The sequence below is a fragment of the Chrysemys picta genome, chromosome 22 (genome assembly GCF_011386835.1).
Source record: "Chrysemys picta bellii isolate R12L10 chromosome 22, ASM1138683v2, whole genome shotgun sequence".
NCBI classification, from domain to species: Eukaryota; Metazoa; Chordata; order Testudines; family Emydidae; genus Chrysemys; species Chrysemys picta.
The window spans coordinates 820,430-837,857 of NC_088812.1; the positions used below are offsets into that span (position 1 = coordinate 820,430).

Genomic DNA, 17,428 nt, shown 5'->3' on the forward strand with positions numbered 1-17,428 from the left:
CGCCCCCCTCGCCCTGCAGCCTCTGCACCTCCCACCCCCCCGCTCCCACAGCCTCTGTGCCCCCCGCCTGCCCTGCCCCTGCGCCCCCCTCGCCCTGCAGCCTCTGCACCTCCCACCCCCCCGCTCCCACAGCCTCTGTGCCCCCCGCCTGCCCTGCTCCCCTGCTCCCGCCACAGCCTCTGCACCCCCCGCCTGCCCTGCCCCTGCGCCCCCTTCACCCTGCAGCCTCTGCACCTCCCACCCCCCCCCGCTCCCGCAGCCTCTGCGTCCCCCCCCCCGCTCCCACAGCCTCTGCGACCCCTGCCTGCTCTGCTCCCCTGTCACCCTGCAGCCTCTGCCTGGCGGGGGCTTCGGACGCTCAGTGGCAACCGGGGCAGCGGGGGTCCCTGCAGCCCCGGCACACGCCACACTCCCCGCCCTGCGCCACAGCCTCCTTCCTGCCACCGCCGAGCACGTTCCCCGCTGGAAACAGCTCCCGTGGTGCTGGGTTCCGAGCCACGCAGGGCGCCGGGGCCACAGGAAGGGTCCCCCAGTGGCCGGGGGGTCCCCACCTGCAAGGGAAGCCCGAGCCACTGGCTGGGCCCGGCCTCCCCATGGTCCTGCGGGCTCGGCTGGGGCGCGCGCTCCGGCCGGCTGCAGGGGCAGCAGCGGCCCCTCCACTGCCTTCCCCCCGTCCGAGCTCGCTACAATGTAGCCGGGGCGAATGGGCTGTGCTGCGGACCCGGCAGGTCGTGCTGGGGCCGGGCGGACCCTGGCTTATGCCTCCCTATTTCCCCGGACATGTCCGGCTTTTTGAAAATTCCCCCCGGCCGGGGATTGAGCACCAAAAAGCCGGCCATGTCTGGGGAAATCTAGATGTATGGTAACCCTATGCACCTGGCTGGGGGGGAGGGGGAGCCACACTGCATGCTCTGGGCGGGATCCTGCTGGGGTTGCCAGCTGCATCTGGACTATTCCTGGAGGTTCCATCCCCTGATACTCGTTAATTCCTGGAGAGTCCAGGACAATCCTGGAGGGTTGGCAGCCCTGGATCCAGCCTCAACCATGGGGCGCGTGGCTCTGGTGCCCCCTCGCCAGGGCCATAGGGGCACAGGCTGGGGGTGCTGGAGCCGAGCCCAGGCCCGAGGCAGAGCCTGCGCAACGGGCGTCATTGCACCAGGCCCCGTCGCCCACGAGTTCCCCCAGCGTGGGCAGAAACGTAATCCGAGAACCGCTGGGAACCCGGGGGCAGGGAAATGAGTCAAAGTGAGCAGCTGAGAAACAACTTGGCTTAGAGCCCTGGGGAGCTGCCTCGCTGCAGCCTGGTGCTGCACGTCCACCCCCCCAGGGTACTCGTCTGGTGCAGGGACAGCTCTGCCCAGGCTGAGAACCGGGCTTAGGGGAGCTTCGATCGCTGAGGCAGCGGAGAACCCAGCCAACGCCACACGAGCGGGAGCGCTACATTCTGTCCATTCACTGCAGGAAGCTGGATGAGCATCTCCAACTGTCACTAAGCGTTGAGACACCCCCCCGCCCCTCCCATCTCCTGGGACTCAGGAAGCAAATGGAGTTGCGACCAGCCTCTCCTGGGCCAGGCTAACTTTTCTCTTTACAGCAGAACTGCACCAGGGCCTGGCGTAAGTCATCGTGCTGCAGTCACCGGCCGGTGGGCCCGGCTTTCTGGCACTAGCGAACGTGGCGTGGAAAAGGGCGGGCAGCACCTTTCATTCTGCACAGACGGGGAGTTTGAAAGGGAACTGAAGAGGGATACACCCACTTCCCACTGGATTTGAATCCTTCACGCCCCATAGAGCCCCTGAGAATCCCAGCCTGCGTGGCCTATAGAATTGCCCACACCACACCCATAAGCTACCCAACACCCAGCAGAGTCTGCCCCTCTCTCCCGACCCCATTGGGATCAAGACGTGCATAGAAGCACCCTGCGAGTTCTGGATGAAGCGCTTGCAAGGCCAGAATGGAGTACTGGGATCATCGAGTGAGCCGGAGCCGCCCTGCGCAGGGCATTTCCTCCCGCAGAGCTTTTAGAAAACCAGCCGGTCTTGAGCGAAAAGTGGTCAGTGACAGAGTCCACCCCCACCCTTGGGAAATTGGTCCCGGGGTTAATTACTCACTGTGAAAAATGTACATCTTATTTCCAGTCTGGATTTGCCATGTCCCTTGGAAATAAAAGGAAGCTACATTTCCCTCTGTAGCTAACCAGGCTCTGTAACCCTAGATCCCACTGGGCAGGTTTATTGAAGAGACTCAGACAGACGAGTCTTGTTTGAACGCTCCAGGGATGTTTCTAAATGAGGACGATCCAGGGAGCCCAGCTCCCATGTTCTGAAGCAGTTTAGTGTCCTGTTTCCTTACGGCAGCTATTAAGAAATGCAACACAACCCTATGGATCGTGTGATGTAGCTAGGATACAAGGATTCAATCATCCCAGGACATGGTGGGGTCGGGGCCAGATTCTCAGCAGGTGTAAAGTGGATCGAGTGTAAAGGGAAGCTTTTCAGACTGCTCTGACAGCCGCCTTTGTGGCCAACACAGCAGGGGCGCTCGAGAGCAAAAAGCAGGCGCTGCACAAGCGTCCGGCCGGAACAGACTCAGGCCAGCACGAGGGGGTCGTGCTCCACACGCTCCCCGGTGTCTCTCAGCGCATTGTGCAGGTGAGACGTGGTTTAAGGATGCACAATGCCACGGCAACAGCCGGCTTCAGTTAGCCAAACCCTGTCAGGTTTTCGTTCCTCCCTTTGCGGACGCCGCAGAGCCTCCGGGCGGCAAGTACCAGGTGACTGCTATGTGAGCATGGGACCAACCCCCAAGAGGAGCTAGTCAGACATCAGTCCTGAGAATCCGCCAGACCCGTGGCAAACAGTGCTGGACTTTGCACCTGTTAAACCACATATCCCCTTGACCCCGGGGCCCTTCTCTGTGTCCATGTGGGAGGCCTAACGAGCGCCCAGCTAAGGGCCGACTGTCTCCCTCTCTCGCCCACGTAGACAGCTACACGAGCAAACAGTCCCGCTGGAGTCCCATGGAGCCTTAGAGACATGAACTGGAGACCTACAGCGCCTGGTCTCCCATCTCGCTGCCGAGAGGCTTCCCTCCCTAGTACTCTATGGGGCGTCCTACATAGTCAGTCCCCTTCTCCCAGGAGCAGCACATACTCCCGCGCCGCACAAGTGCAGCAGTGACCTCATCCCCGGGAACGCCGCCCGTCGTGAACCTCAGCGCTGCATGGGGCAGAGGCAGGGTCGCACACAAGCGTGTCGGGAGGAGAGGTGGCAGGTTCCTCGGCCATGCACACTCCAGCCAAGCAGCGGCTTCCAGTCACTACCTAGGCTCTTCTGTGCCTTAACACCCACAGAGCCAAGGTTTCTGTATCCGCAAAAAGAACAGGAGTACTTGTGGCACCTAAGAGACTAACTAATTTGTTAGTCTCTAAAGAGCCAAGGTCGCCTCTCTCTGCACAGCCTCCAATGCCAGGAAGGGGAAGCAGGGGAGACGCCCAGGGTATAATTTATAGGAGAGATTTATTTGAAGAAATATTACAACATATAAAAACTACATAAAGTATTAATTTCCACTTTATACAAGTGGTTGATTATTTTCAATACAATGCATAATAAAAACATCATCCTTAAAATCCAGAATGCACGGTGGGGGCACTGCACAGCCGATCACTAAAATGATTAGTAGTTGATAATTTGACCATCACATACAGCTTCCAAGGTCAGCCAAGGAGACGAACACTGGTCATGAGAACAGCTGAACGGAGACAGACCTCATCATGTCATCAAACAAAACAAACAAAAATCAGTGCATGTTTGGGAGTCCAGGGGCCAGAACGAGGAGATGGGAGATTTACACGCTAGTCCAGAACGTCCATCTTTTCTGGTTTGCTGTGATCTGTGAAGGAACAAGACACACCATTGGCATAGAAGGCAGGCTGCTTGCTGACACTGCATGACAGCAGAGTCCCCGCAACGACCCTGACTCCTTTGTACGATCAGCACAGGCGGGACCAGGAAATGCCCCCCCCCCCCCAAGCTCAGCTCCACATGTGAAGCCAGGCTGAGATTTTCAAGAGTGACTAGCGATTCTGGGGGCCAAACCTGAGACCTCTGAAGGGGTCTGAGCATCAAGACGTGCTTTCCCTCTGGAAAGAAGATGTCTTAACGTGAGCAGCCAAAAATCACCTGAGTTTTGAGAACACGGTTCGGAAGTCTTGTCCAGACAGGTTCGTTCCACGGGGTTTTAGCAGCACGGCAAGGCAGGCGAACCCTGGCTCGCTAGCGGCCCCTCCTCGTTACATGCAGCCAGTTGCTCATCCCCTGACCCTCCCCACTTAGAGCTGCTCTGACGGACGCGAGGGGAGAACAAGCAAGACTTGATCCCGGGAATGAAACGGTCCCCAGAAGGGCAGATTACTAAAGCGCAATTCCAGCTTGGTACCGCGTCAAAGCCCAGCGTGCACTGCACACAAAGGGGGGCAGGAGTTACCAAGTGCCCCGCTGAGATCAGTAGCTGTCCGTTACCGAACTGAAGCTACCATCGATAACAGAGATGCGCCAGCAGAGCGGCTCGTGCGCTGGCTGGTTTGGGCCCGCGGGAGGGCAGCTGCACTGGAGCGTCCAGTAACCATTTCCCGCTTCCCTCAGCGTGAGCGCAGACCAGCTAGGAGTCCACGCGCCCCGAGATACCTGTGGCCTCCTCTTTCACTTTCGCCAACACACATGACTTGATCTCCAGCCCGATGGATTTCGCCAGAGGCGGAGGCACTGCGTTACCGACCTGTGAAGAGAGGCAGGGGAGCCGTGAGCTCTGTGCAGATCCAGGCCACATTATATCGGGTAAGGGCAGCACGGCTTTCACGGCCTCCCCTGCGATCACCCGCCCAATGACCCCATTCTGAGCCAGCCTCTCTCCTTCCTTATCTGGCCATCCTGCTTCCAAACAGGAGCCCAGAGTAGCCTCCGATTCCCCGGCGAAAGGTCTGGCCCTGACCCCATGCGGTCATTCACACTGGCCCCATGCCGACGTGAACAGAGGAGCGGGGATGGAGGACTGGCCCTGCGGCACCACACCCACTGGGTGCAGGGAGAACCGGCTCACCCAGCACCTCGCCCCGCTCCCCAGGGAGCGGCCACCCACCTGTCTATGTTTGTCCAGGACGTTGCCGAAGAGCCGGTAGGTGTCTGGGAAGCCCTGGGATCGCGCACACTCCCGCACGCTCACCACCCGGTGCTGCTCCGGATGCAGCACTCGGCCCTGGGAAAGGGAACAGCTGTGAATTCCCAGCCCCCTAAGGCCAAAGGTTGGTCGGTCGGACGGCAGCAAGAAGGGGTGCTGGAGTAGGTGCTGCGCCGGACCCTGCTGCACCCTCCCCCCCCCCCCCCCCCCCCGAGAAAGAGCCGCTGAGGTTAGCCCCAGCACAAGAGTGGATCTCGCTCACAGGTGATTTAACCCAGAGCGACTGGCTGTGCAGACATCTCCCTGCCCCCCAATAACGCAACCCCCACAGTCATGCCCCTCCCCAAATGGCTGAGCCCCGGCCCACCACAGGGCTTACCCCGCTCGCCGGGGCCGCGCTCACACACCTGTTTGCCCATGGGCTCCGGGTTGGTGACGGTGGTGCTGAAGAAGCCGTCCCACTCTAGCCTGCCATACAGCCCGGCCCAGTGGTTGTGCCGATTGCCGGTGTGGGGCAGGCACCAGGGGATGAGGGTGTTGAACTGTCGGTCTGCCGGGTCACACGGTTTACCTGCGGGAGGGAACAGAGCACAGGGATTTCCTCTGAGCTGGGGGCCAAGGAGCGGACTAGAGGGGAGGATGGCTAGGAAGCTGGGCAGACAGCCTGGTTCCCGTACGTCCCATCCCAGTACCCAGCACAACGGGGCCTAGGAATGAAGCATCACGGAATTGACAGTGTTTAACCTGTGGAACTCATTGCCACAAGATGGATACTGAGAACGAGGACAAGCCGAGCGGATGCAATCTATGCTCATTAGAATGAGGAGGGCTCTCAGACTTCAAGGGAGGAACTAATTAGCAGTCCCCCTCCCCCACTGGACAGTTCCAGTCCCCTCCCCTCGGCGCCCCCCACTGGGTGACGGACCCGCAGCAGCTCCCTGTACCTTCCGCGCAGGAGCAAACCCCCCGCAACGCTCCGGTGCTGCTGCGCCCGTTCTTCTTCTCGTGGTGAGTGTACCGCAGCTTCCGGGTGGTGATGCCGTCCGACAGCCGCACCTCGATGTTGGGCAGGTCGCGCCAGTCTGAGCCCGGGGCCAGGGGGATGTGTCTCATCCGAGCAGCTACCAGCGCGCTCATATCCTGCAAGGCCAAGCCCCAGATCCAGCATTAGCCTTCCCCCGCAGCCCGCCCGATACCGCCCCACAGCCGGATCTCAGCACGCAGGGTACTGCCGGGGACTCAGGGGCAGGACACAGGGCCCTGGGTTCCATGCTCGCCTCTGCCTCAGGTCCCCCATCTGTAAGAAGGGGAAATAACCCCACCCTTGGCTATGGGGCAGGGCTGGTCCCTCGCTCTGTCTGCGCAGGGCCAGGCCCAACAGGGGCTAGATCCCAGTCGGGGCGTAAGGGGGCCCCTGCAGCAGCCCCCGCAAGGCTCAGGTGCTGCTCTCCACAGCGAACCCCTCACCTTGCAGATGTGATCCCTGAGGATGGGCTGATACTGTGAGCCCCTGATCTGCCTCTGGAACCAGGACTGGGGCTCCCCGTTGTAAGAGATCTCGAGTGCCGAGGCGCCGTTCCTGATCTCCGGCAGGTCGGACATGGTGTCCCGGACCGTGATGGTTCGGAAGGGCCCCGAGTACGTTCTAGGAGGAATAAAGGAAGCGGTCACCCAGCTAGTGTCAGCCCCCGTCCCTGTCACTGACCGATCCCCTTCAGACAGGGGAACATCCGGCACGTCTCAGAGCAGCTTGTTCCTCTCCCAGGCGTTTAGAGCCGTCGCCCCAGGACCCCCGTCCACACCCCAGGCCTGGGCGCAGCCTGCCAAAGACGCGCTCACCTGGTGATATTGCTGACAAACTTCTTGTCGTCCACCACGACGCTCAGCTGGCAGGCCCGGGGCGCAAACACGTGCAGGGGCTCAGGGAACATGGGCAGCTTCTCTCCAGGGGCCGCAGCGAGGACGATGGCCCTTCGGCGTGTCTGGGCCACGCCGTACTGACCCGCCTGGACCGAGGGAGAGCGTCCTGAGCAAACGCGAACGTGGGCTTGTGTCCCCAGCACAGACCACGGCGTCCTGAGCCGGAGCGCGGCCGCAGGGGCAAAGGGCTCAGCGGCGTAGCGTTCCAGCCGTGGCGTCCCTGCTGCAATTCTGGCCCCGAGGGGAATGAGTTTGGCAGAGGCGGGCTTGGCCCAGCCGTGGGCACCCTCCCCACACCCCCAGATCCCGGCCGGCGCCTGGCACATACCTGCAGCACCCCGAAGGTGCACTGGTAGCCCATTCGCACAAGGCACCGCAGGGTGAGCTTCAGCACCATGGAGCGCTTGAAGGAGACGAAGTTCCTCACGTTCTCCAGGAGGAAGAACCTGGGTCTGTAGTAGTCACAGTAACTGCACGGGGGGAGAACGAGCGAGATTAGAGACCGGCTCCTGCCGGGCTGGCAGACGGACCCTGGAGCCAGTGCCACAAACTAACCCTCCGCACTGGAGGTTTGGCACAATTCTGGGGACTCTCTCGCCCCAAGCCTCTCTCGGAGGCAGGGCAGCGCAAGTCTCCTGCGGTTTGGGGTGGAGGGGAGTCGAACCGCCTGCCTGGGTCTGCTGAACCCCAGTGCAGTGATCCTCCCTTCCTACCCCGCCAACGGTTCCGTGGCCGTCGGGAGAGTTCTCAGCAGCCCCTTCCCCCCTCCCCCCATCCCGGTGGACAGTTCGGTCGTTAGAGCAGAGGGCTCGGGTTCCTGGGCTCTTTGACCTTGGGGCAAGACACATCCCCCACTCTGTTGTGCCTCAGTTTCCCATGTATGTCTGGCCGTTACCCTAAGGTCAGAGCTCGCCAAGCACAGGTCACGTGAGGCCCTGAGAAGCCTCTGTGGGAGGAGAGGTGGGGCCCAGAGCCCCGCAGCACCTGCAGACCCAGTTTGGATTTCCCTAGCAGGGCATGCCCAGGAGAGCCCACCTGCTCCGACACACGTCCGCAGGGGGCTTCTCAGGTCCGCCAGCGGCACCCAGAGACCAGGGGAGCCAATCAGGGGACAGGCAGCTGGCGGCAAGGCCTGGCCCCTCACCTGAGAAAGGAGACCACCAGGGAGTTCTTGAACTTGGAGTAGGTGCGAGAGTTGAAGCGGTTCATGCCGCTGAAGCCCTGGCAGGGCGGGCCGCCGCACAGCATCTCCACGTCCCCCTTCTGCGGGAGCTTCTGGCCCAGCGAGTTGGTCTTCTCGCCGGACATGACCAGTTTCAGCAGCACGTTGCAGTCCTCGGTGAACACCGTGGTGCCGGGGTTATTCAGGCGGAAGGCCTGGGCGGCCGGCTCCCACATCTCGATGGCCCACAGCGTCTCCGAGATCCCTGGGGACGGAGGGGGAGCCGAGGACGTTAGACCCAGCAGAAGCCCACGGCAGGCACCTCACACCGGTCCCACCCAACGCGGCTCTGTCATTTTCAGGGAGCATGTGTGTGAGTGGGTGGCTGCGAGGTGGTGCCGTCTAGTGAGCGGAGCATTGGACAGGGACTCAGGACACCTGAGTTCTATTCCCGCCTCTGCCACTGACCTTGGGCAAGTCCCTTTCCCTCCCTTGTGCCTCAGTTTCCCCTCCAGCCCCTGGGTCTATCTAGGCTGCGAGCTCTTTGGCCAGGGACTGATTCATACGAGCATCTGTGCAGCACCCAGCAGGAGAGCATGGAGGTTCTGTCTGGAGGCAGGGAAGCAGCCGTGGAACGCCAGGGCCTGCTCGCACCAGAGCAGCCGAGACCGGTGGGTTGCGACCCCCTGGTGGTCGTGGGCGGGTGGGCTGCTGCAATCTACTATAAAGCAAAGCGAATCTTGTGCCCCCCTCCACCCCATCCCTGGTTCACGCTCCAGGATTCTCCGCCAGCCTCTGGCAACACAGGTACATGCCATGGGTGAATTGCTGCGGTTATGGTAAACCTAAGGGGGTGACACACATTTGGCTTTCAAATAAGGGGCTGCCAACCTGCGAAAGCCAAGGAACGGGGGCCCCTCTGGGACTCACCCGTGCCGGGACCTCCAGGCACCACAGTACTAGAAATAATTCACACCAACGAGACGCAAGGACGAAGGGCCCCCCCCAGTGCCCTGGCTCGACACCCCCCTCCTTGCCTGCTTGGTGGAATCCCTCAGACAGGCCCCCGCAGCCCGAGAACACATCCAGAGTGCGCAGTTTGGGCAGCTTCACCTCGGCAGCCTCCTGTTTGCTTTGCTCCAAGGCAGACACCGATTTGCCTTTGCCTGTATGGGGAAAGGAGAGACCGTTTGTGCCGGCACCAGGCTGCCTCTCCAGTCACGGTCAGGAGCAGGCAAGAACTCCGGGTGGGTAAGGGGCTGCTTTCCCAAGGGCAGGCTGGCACCCAAGCAGCATTAGCCCCCCCCAGTCTATTTCCTTGCTAGTGTTTGAAATGCAGATCCTTCCACCATCTGTACAGCACTTAAAACATCAACTCTAAGCCCCCACTGGCTGGACGGGTTTAACCCACTCGAGCGAGAACCTACCCCTAAGTCCACTGCAACAGACGTCTCCACCTTCCCACCATCCCGCCGCCTTTCATCCCCACCCCCAGCCAGGAAGGTACGTTGGCCCTTCCCCCGTTTGCGTGGGTCTTTCACACAGCAACAGGGGAGAGAAGAAACACGAAACCAGCACAACAGCTTGGGCAGATGCCAGGCTGAGCACCTTGGGACAGACAGCGCCCAGCACCATGGGGGTCTGGGCCATAGACGCTACCGTCATACACCTAATAAACAATGTACAGCTCCCAGCACCATGGGGGCCTGGGCCACGACTCTGATACAGGAAACTACTCTAAGCTTTTGGAAGTGGGTTAAGGTTTCACATTGCTGTCCCTTTACAATCCTGCATAAATGTTAGTTCAAACTGGCATTTCCGGAGTCTGGTTCATGTACAATGCGGCTTTCACAACAGGCTAATACCCTGTTTTCCCTGCAAAGTTCTGGGCAAGCTGTGGGATAATATGGAGCAGAAGCAGCTACAAACAAGTTACAAGAGACAAAAGCACCGGGATTTTGCCTTACCTTTGCCTTTGCCTTTCCCCTTGCCTTTATTGCCAGCTCTACGGGCATGGTTCGGAGGGTCTTCAAAGCTCTTGGTTTTTGCATTGTAAGCCTGCAAAGAGAACAGACACAAGGCTCACATGCGCCCTATATGCCGCTGGTGTTTGGGGGACGCTGTCTTCGTGAGGACTACGTTGCTTCATTTAATGTAGGGCAGCGCCAGAATCCACCCACCCCTTTGTCAAACCTGGTGGTCGCGAGCCCCCGTGTGATCCTGTAAGCAGATCGGGCCCTCATCCCCACAGCGAAGCAATCCTCTTTGGGAATGCGACACGCTTCTGGTGGCTCTTGGAGAGAGGGCTCTCTTACGCTTCTCTCTGGACTCCCCTGTGAATAAGCTCCCGCCCTTGCTGGCCGGCTCAGGACAGACGGGGCCGTCCCTTTCAAAAATGCTTGGCAGAATCAAGCAGCGCAGTGTTTGGAAAGCGTCTTTCACCATGGCCAGGGACGCTCATTGTACCCAGCGCCACACTCCCCTAGCAGGTAGAAAGAGTCCCTGAGACTTGTGACGAAGAATGGTTTGGAGCTCGTGCCCCAGAACTCGGATGCCGACGTTTACGATGTGCACGTCAGTTCTAGCAACCCCTCATGTCACCTGCTCGGTTAGCTCCCCCCGCCCCAGTGCATCTCCAAGCAGAGGTTACCTCTAGGAAGTAGAAGCGGTCGGACCCGCTGGCAGAATAGTCCTGAATACATTCCGTCAGGTCCTCTCCGTACTCCACCGTACAGCGGCCCTGCACAGCCTTGAAGTCCAGCGTCACTTCCTCATCGCTCCAGTACAGCAGGTTGATGTCCGAGTGGTAACTTGCTTTCATGGACTTGTGGGTGTTCTCAGGCCTGCAGCAGAAAGGTCACTTTCACTAGGGAGTGTGCTTTGGGGGGGACTGGGAAAGGGACTGCGCTTCCAACCCGGGGGCACACTGCCTGAGTTCCAACATCCACCGTGTTAAGTCTGTCCCCTTGGAGAAGACAGACAGGAACGTTCACCCAAATCTCTCCTACCCCGTTAGCTCGTGCGCATCCTGCTGGAGAACGTTAGATTCGTTCTGATAAACAAAGCAGCTGGTTTGTTATCCCGGCAGGACACACAAGGAGGTGGGAGTAGCTCTTGAAGGATGACCTAGAGTGTGGGCTGAGCAGGGCTGAGAGGAAACCTAGGAACAGTGCAGAGCCTGGCTAGGCCTGAATGGAGCATTGGGTTAGGGTATGTCTACACCGCAGCTGGGAGTGTGCTGCCCACCTCAGACAGACAGACGTGCACCAGCTTTGCTCAGACTAGCATGCTAAAAACAGCAGCATAGCTGGGCGTAGCACAGGCGGCGGCTCGGGCTAGCCACTGGAGTACGTGCCCTGGGAGGTTCGGACTCAGGCAGCCGCCCGCCCAGGCTATCCCTGGCTGCAGGGCTAGCACGTCTGTCTGGCCGAGCTAGGAAGCGCCCTCCTAGCTGAGCGGAGACGGACCCTGTGCGGATACAGCCAGGCCCCAGGGAGAGTTCAGGTTTGTCTACGCAGCACGCTGGCTTTGCTTTGGGGACAGGGCGGAGAAGGCCCCTACTCGTGCCGCTCCTCCCCAAACGGACCTTCCGGAGGCTCTGCCCGAGCCCGGCCCCGCTCACCTGTAGAACTTGTAGAGCCGCAGCTTGATGTCGGCTTCGTTGGGCTTGCCGTTGCTGCGTATGCTGCAGAAGATCTCCTTGATGCGGCCCACGCGGTACGGCTCCGGGGCGTCCTGGTTGCTGCCCTTGATGTACTCGGAGGACTTGCGGTAGTGCTCTGGGTACAGCTCCTCATCCACGGCCTCCTTCTTGGGGCGCTTGGCTGGGCTGGCCAGTTTCATGCTGGGGTTGGGGAGAGCGGAGCAGGGGGTAAGAGGCGCTAACCCTGACGCACGGGACCCACCCTTCAGAGGACAATCCAGCGCAGCCCCCCCGAAGCGATTCTGCTTTCGGAACCAGGGGGCTGTTCCCCCATTAAGGAGCCCCTCTGACGAAGCAGAACGCCTGCCTGCAGCAGGGAGGGACGAGACCTTGTGGGGTCCCCTCTCCCGCGTGTGCAGCCCAGGCATTTGCAGAGGCACGTCAAAGCCCCGATGCTGGCCACAGCGGCTCAGACGCAGCGAGCTCTCTAGCCCCGTGTCCCATCTCTGAGGAGGGTGCAAGACAGAGTCACTTGGGCAGGAAGCTCTTCGGGGCAGGAACTGTGGGGTGTTCGTGCAGGGTCCTGCTCCGTGCTGGGCTCCTAGGCACGACCCAAAGACAACACCCTCCTGTAGGCAGCTGCATGATAGGTCATGGCCTTTATCACGGCTAGTGATTCGGTGCAGCCACTCCCCAGACCGAGGCGGATGCGCATCCGTGAGACTTCTCCTCTGCTGCTGACGAGCTGCGTACCCGTCAGTTTATAGAACCAGTTACCCGAGTTTCAGCCAAACCAGCGACGTGTCTGGCTAGCTAGATTTCCCCCCGCCCCCCAGAGACATTTTATTCCAACTCACCCAGCAGCTGTAGTGGGCTTATATGTCCATACACCAACTAAAGAGCCTCAATCTATGGAGTTTACCCAAGAAAAGATTAAGAGAGGACCTGATCCCAGCCTACAAGTGGGGAAGAGATTAGGACAGCAGAGGGCTCCTTAGCCTAGTAGAAAAAGGCAGAATGAGACCCAGCAGCCAGAAGTTGAATCCAGACAAACGTCAGACTAGAAATCAGGGGCAGAGTTTTTAACAGGGAGGGCCATTAACCAGGGGAACAGCTTGCCTAAGGACAGGGTGGATACTCCATCACATATGCTCTTTAAATCAAGACCACGTGTCTTTCTGTAGAAACTGCTCTAGCCCAAACGGGGGGGAGGATCTCTGTGGTAGATCAGACAGGATGATCATCACAGTCCCTTCTAGACTTAAACATCTAGGAATCCATTTACAACTGGCTTGTTTGGTGCTTAATTTACAGCTGAAGCGCAGACTGGTGTGTTCTCCGTTATGGGAGATACTGAAGACGACTCTGCCATGGGGGCTGTGAATAAACCCTGCCGAGAAGAGACACCCCGTGCCCACCTGGCAAGAACCAACCTAAAGGAGAAAGCCTCCGGCAGCAGGAAGACGCCGTCTCCTATCCTGTACTGCACGCCGTTCTTTGTCGCCAGGCCGTAAAACATCTTCCCATCCACCTCTTCTTGGGGCTCCATGACTTTGAGTATCTCCTTCTGCCTCACCTCGTCCAAGCGAGCGCAGCTCATACAGAACCTGTGGGGAAAGCAGAGGGCTCGGAGCTGGACCATCTGCGGAGATATTGATGGGTGCAGGAACCTCCGCTCTCGGGGCCAGCGACTGCCTCTGTTGTATGCACAGCACCTAACACAATGGGGGCCTGATCCCTGCACAACAAACATCACACCTGCTGGTTTTCACACGTATCCCACACTGGCTTAAACTGCTGTGTATGTGTGTGTGTGTGGGGGGGGGGGGGGGTTGTTTGGGGATTTGGGGAGGGCATGGGGGGGGGGATTTAATCAGCACTCCCATTTGAGCCAAGATAGAAGTTGAAAATACTACTAGATAAAATCATCTCAGTGTGAATTAGCCGACAATATTCTTCCAATAAGCCCCAAGTTACTGTTAGCACAGTGCCCCAGACGGCTGAGCTGAGAAAACGAGAACCAGCCAGTCTGCCCCGATTGGTTTGAAGCTACTCTCCATGCGCCAGCTCTGCCTGCCTTGACCTGGGCAATAACCCGAGTACAAATAAACCTGAGCTAATGCGAGTTACGACTAAACCCATCTTCGGAGAGAAGATGGAGCCTTTCGCTCCCGCCAGCCAGCCAGCCTCACGCACTCACTTGTACTTGTTGTCTTCCGAGGGCTGGAGCTTTGGGGGCGACTCGAACCTGGCGTACTCTTGATCGTACCACATTTGGTAGAAATAGGTTCTGCCGTCGTCTTCCACCATCTTTATCTCCATGTCCAGCCCCCCCTGTGGGGAAAGACAAATCGTAGGGGTCCCACAGCCAGGGGGCGAGCAGCTGGCTGGATCCCGCCGCCGGACAGAACGTTGTTACGTACCCAGAGCGTCACACGTGGGGGAAGGGGGGGAACCTCTGTTCCCCTCGCAAACGTCTCTCAAGGAAGTTACACAAACAGAGCCTGCGTATCATTCCGAGGATGAGAGGCGCCAGGACGCCTGGGTTCTGTTCCCAGCTCTGCCACTGACCTGCTGCGTGACGGCCGGCAAGGCGCTTCCTCTCTCTGTTTCTCTGTTTCCCCTCCCACCATTCATCCGTTTACACAGCAAGCTCCTCAGAAGAGGGAGCATCTCTCACTAGCTGTGCATACAGCACCTCGTGCAATGGGGCCCTGACCTCATCTGGGGCCGCTAGGTGCTACGAGGACACAAGCAATCGAGTCAATTTCGTCGGACGGCTGTTTTCTCCAAGCCCCCACTAGCTCAACGACCAGCCGCACTTAAAGCATTTGCCATTTGCTGCTGCCCCAAGTTAAGCAGACCAGGCCCTGCCCGCCTACGCTGGGCCCCGAACCACACAGAGCTCTCCCGTGGGGCTAGCTTTCCCACCGAGGCCTGCCAAGGAGACTGCAGCCACCCACCTCCAAGGCCCAGTTCTCCGAGGGCGCCTTGTAGACGACGTTCACTTTGCCGTGGATGTAGGACAGCTGCATGTCTTCGCACTCGTCCACCAGGAAGAGCTCCAGCGAGTCCGAGGTCTTCCCCAGGACAGTGTCGATGCCCTGGCAGAACCAGTGGGCATGGAACATTTGCCCACTGCTGTCTTCCCACAGCGCAGTGACTCTGCAAGGGAAGGGCTTGTGTTTGAACACCACCCCCAGGCTGCCGAGGGAAAGACGCTTTCCGCATCGCTGGACAGGCTGAGCGGTGCTGGGGCTAACGAGACCCCAGGCAGAGAGGGTCCAGGGGAGAGCTCTGGACTGGGACTCCGGAGACCCGGGTTCTCTTCTAACTCTGCCACTGCCCTGCTGGATGACGGTGGGCAAGTCACCTCCCTTCTCAGAGCCGGGGTCCCCCCCCCATCTATCATGCTTAGACCGCGCTCCTCCGTACGTACATGCAGGTTCCAGGCTGGGGCCTCCACGACCCACTAACAGCAGAGAGACAGCCCCACGCAGACAGGGATCTCCCAACATCTCTGCAGGACACGTCCCTGTGATCCCTGCACCGGCCCCTTCCCAGAACCCCTCCGGCACACAGACACGTGCACGTTCACCGCTGGACCGCCACAAACCTGGCTAGGTACAGAGGCTTGGAGGGCTCGTCGGGGCTGACGGAAACGCAGTCCCCCACCTCCAGGGTCTCGGAATCGATGCACACCTTCTGGTAATAGTCCTTCTTCCCATCGCGCTGCGGACAAAGGCTGGTTATTAGAACCGGCAGAAACCCCATTACCCAGTGTCTTCTCATTTCTCCCGTGGCTCGTAGCTAGAGCCCCTCCCCTCCCTGCTAGACAGCGCCTGGAACCCATGGGTGAGCTGGTCCCTCTCCGCGCCCTTCCGCAGAGCCTATGAGTTGACAGCCCCGGCTAAGGAGCCGTCGCGCTCTGGCTCCAGCTGCCGCAGCTCCTGTTTTTAGCGATTGGGGTCCCTGGCTCAGTCCTGGTGTGCTGGCCACGAGGGCAGCCGGCACATGCCCGTTCGAGGGAGGTGGAGGGCTTTCATTAGCCCTCGCTCTAGGCAGCCTCACTGCGCATCCCCACTGTGCCTGCAGCAGAGCTCCTCACTGGTGGGGCCGGAGAAGCCGTGAACGCTGACCCGCATCTATTCCCAGAGACGGGGTCCTGGCCCCCGCATTGTAACCACTCCTCGGCTACAGCCCAGCCGTCAGGCAAGCCACCACCCCAGCCTGCAAACAACGGGAGCTCGCCAGGTTCTAGCGAGGCCTTGAGCCCCGCAGAGACAAGGAAAGGTTCAGATTGAGGGTTAACCTTTGACAGGCCCACAAACTCCCACTCAAATCTGCTCCCAATACAGCGCGCTGGCATAACAAACAGGCTAGAGCGCACAAGAGAGGCGCGGCTGAAAAGCCACAATTCCCCCAGGCGGCCCGTACATCTCAAATGCTCCCGCGCTTGTCACAGAGACACGCCACTAGACCTGCGCGGCAGATCGCTGCACGTTCCCTAAGCAGCGTGCAAGTGGCACCTGCCCTTTAGCTGTGCACACCGTTCAGCAGATCCATGTCCACCCAGGAAAGCAGGGGCTGTTCGTGAGCGCTGCGTTAAAAGGCCCAGCAATGGGGCAGCAGCGAGAACCCTGCGGCTTCCCCGCTGGCAGGTTACACAAGCCTAGAGTTACATCCGCTGGGGAGATTTGCTCATGACGTCGATGCCAGACAATGAGCCCTTTTACTTGGGTGGGAATGCGCGTTGCCAGCGAGACGTCTCCTCCGGCCCTACCTTGATTGGTTCCCCCACCCAGGAAATCCTGCTTTTATTCTGTTTCTTCTTCCTTCCCTGTAGCATTTTTTTAGGTGACGGCATTTCGGGGATGTTATCGTCCACCTCCTCGTCTTCATCTGCTTCTCTAACGGCCAGATTGGGGCACCTAGGGTGGGAGCGACAGTCAGTGCATCTGGTGACTGACGGGGCCTTCTCAGGCCACGCGCTCAGTCCTCACCACCCGCCAGGGCAGGTCGGCTCCTTCCACAGGCTCCCAAGTGCTTTGTTCAGCTCATCCCAACACTGGGAGACGCTGCTGCAGCCCCAGATTCCACCCCCGCTCCCCGACCATTATTCCCAGCTACAGCCCATCCCCAACTCTGACATGCTACTGCCTAAGCCATTCTGCAGAATCCTCCGTGCTCAGCCCCTGTGGAGACGGCCAGGTGATCCCATCCCTGCCCCACTCAATCTCTGAAGTGGAAGAGGAGGGAATTTCATTCACTTCTGTTCACGTTTTATGATCACATCACTATCTGGGTCTGGTCTGGCTGGATACAGAAAGGACGTGTCACCGAGATTAGCGTGTGCGTCACGTCCCTCCGCCCCGTCAACAGAGCAGCGGGTTCAACGTTTGAGTGGCCAACGAGTCTCCAGACTTACATTGGGAAAGCTCTCAAACTACCAAGCATTTTGGAAGGGCCATAAACCCTCATGCTTCAGGGCATGAGCTGAGCTCTAGTGACTGGGGGTCAGGAGG

The 17,428-nt window shown here is 59.5% G+C and overlaps 1 protein-coding gene across 4 annotated transcripts in view; it reads right to left on the minus strand.

Moving 5' to 3' along the window:
- Nucleotides 1-3,501: 3,501 nt before the first annotated feature.
- Nucleotides 3,502-17,428, minus strand: part of DNMT1 (DNA methyltransferase 1) — a 31,577-nt gene continuing 17,650 nt past the window's right edge. For 2 of the 4 annotated variants that reach the window (XM_065575629.1, XM_065575632.1), the window contains 18 exons: nt 16,687-16,834; nt 15,520-15,635; nt 14,867-15,068; nt 14,104-14,237; nt 13,322-13,510; nt 11,883-12,104; nt 10,911-11,103; nt 10,228-10,318; nt 9,298-9,426; nt 8,243-8,525; nt 7,427-7,568; nt 7,018-7,184; nt 6,646-6,823; nt 6,123-6,318; nt 5,586-5,749; nt 5,140-5,256; nt 4,689-4,779; nt 3,502-3,894 (listed from right to left, as the gene is read on the minus strand). In XM_065575629.1, the coding sequence (XP_065431701.1) occupies nt 3,857-3,894; nt 4,689-4,779; nt 5,140-5,256; nt 5,586-5,749; nt 6,123-6,318; nt 6,646-6,823; nt 7,018-7,184; nt 7,427-7,568; nt 8,243-8,525; nt 9,298-9,426; nt 10,228-10,318; nt 10,911-11,103; nt 11,883-12,104; nt 13,322-13,510; nt 14,104-14,237; nt 14,867-15,068; nt 15,520-15,635; nt 16,687-16,834 (2,800 nt within the window). In that variant the 3' untranslated portion in view covers nt 3,502-3,856. The remainder of the gene's footprint in view (nt 3,895-4,688; nt 4,780-5,139; nt 5,257-5,585; nt 5,750-6,122; nt 6,319-6,645; nt 6,824-7,017; nt 7,185-7,426; nt 7,569-8,242; nt 8,526-9,297; nt 9,427-10,227; nt 10,319-10,910; nt 11,104-11,882; nt 12,105-13,321; nt 13,511-14,103; nt 14,238-14,866; nt 15,069-15,519; nt 15,636-16,686; nt 16,835-17,428) is intronic. The other 2 variants (XM_065575630.1, XM_065575631.1) reach the window with 2 other exon arrangements.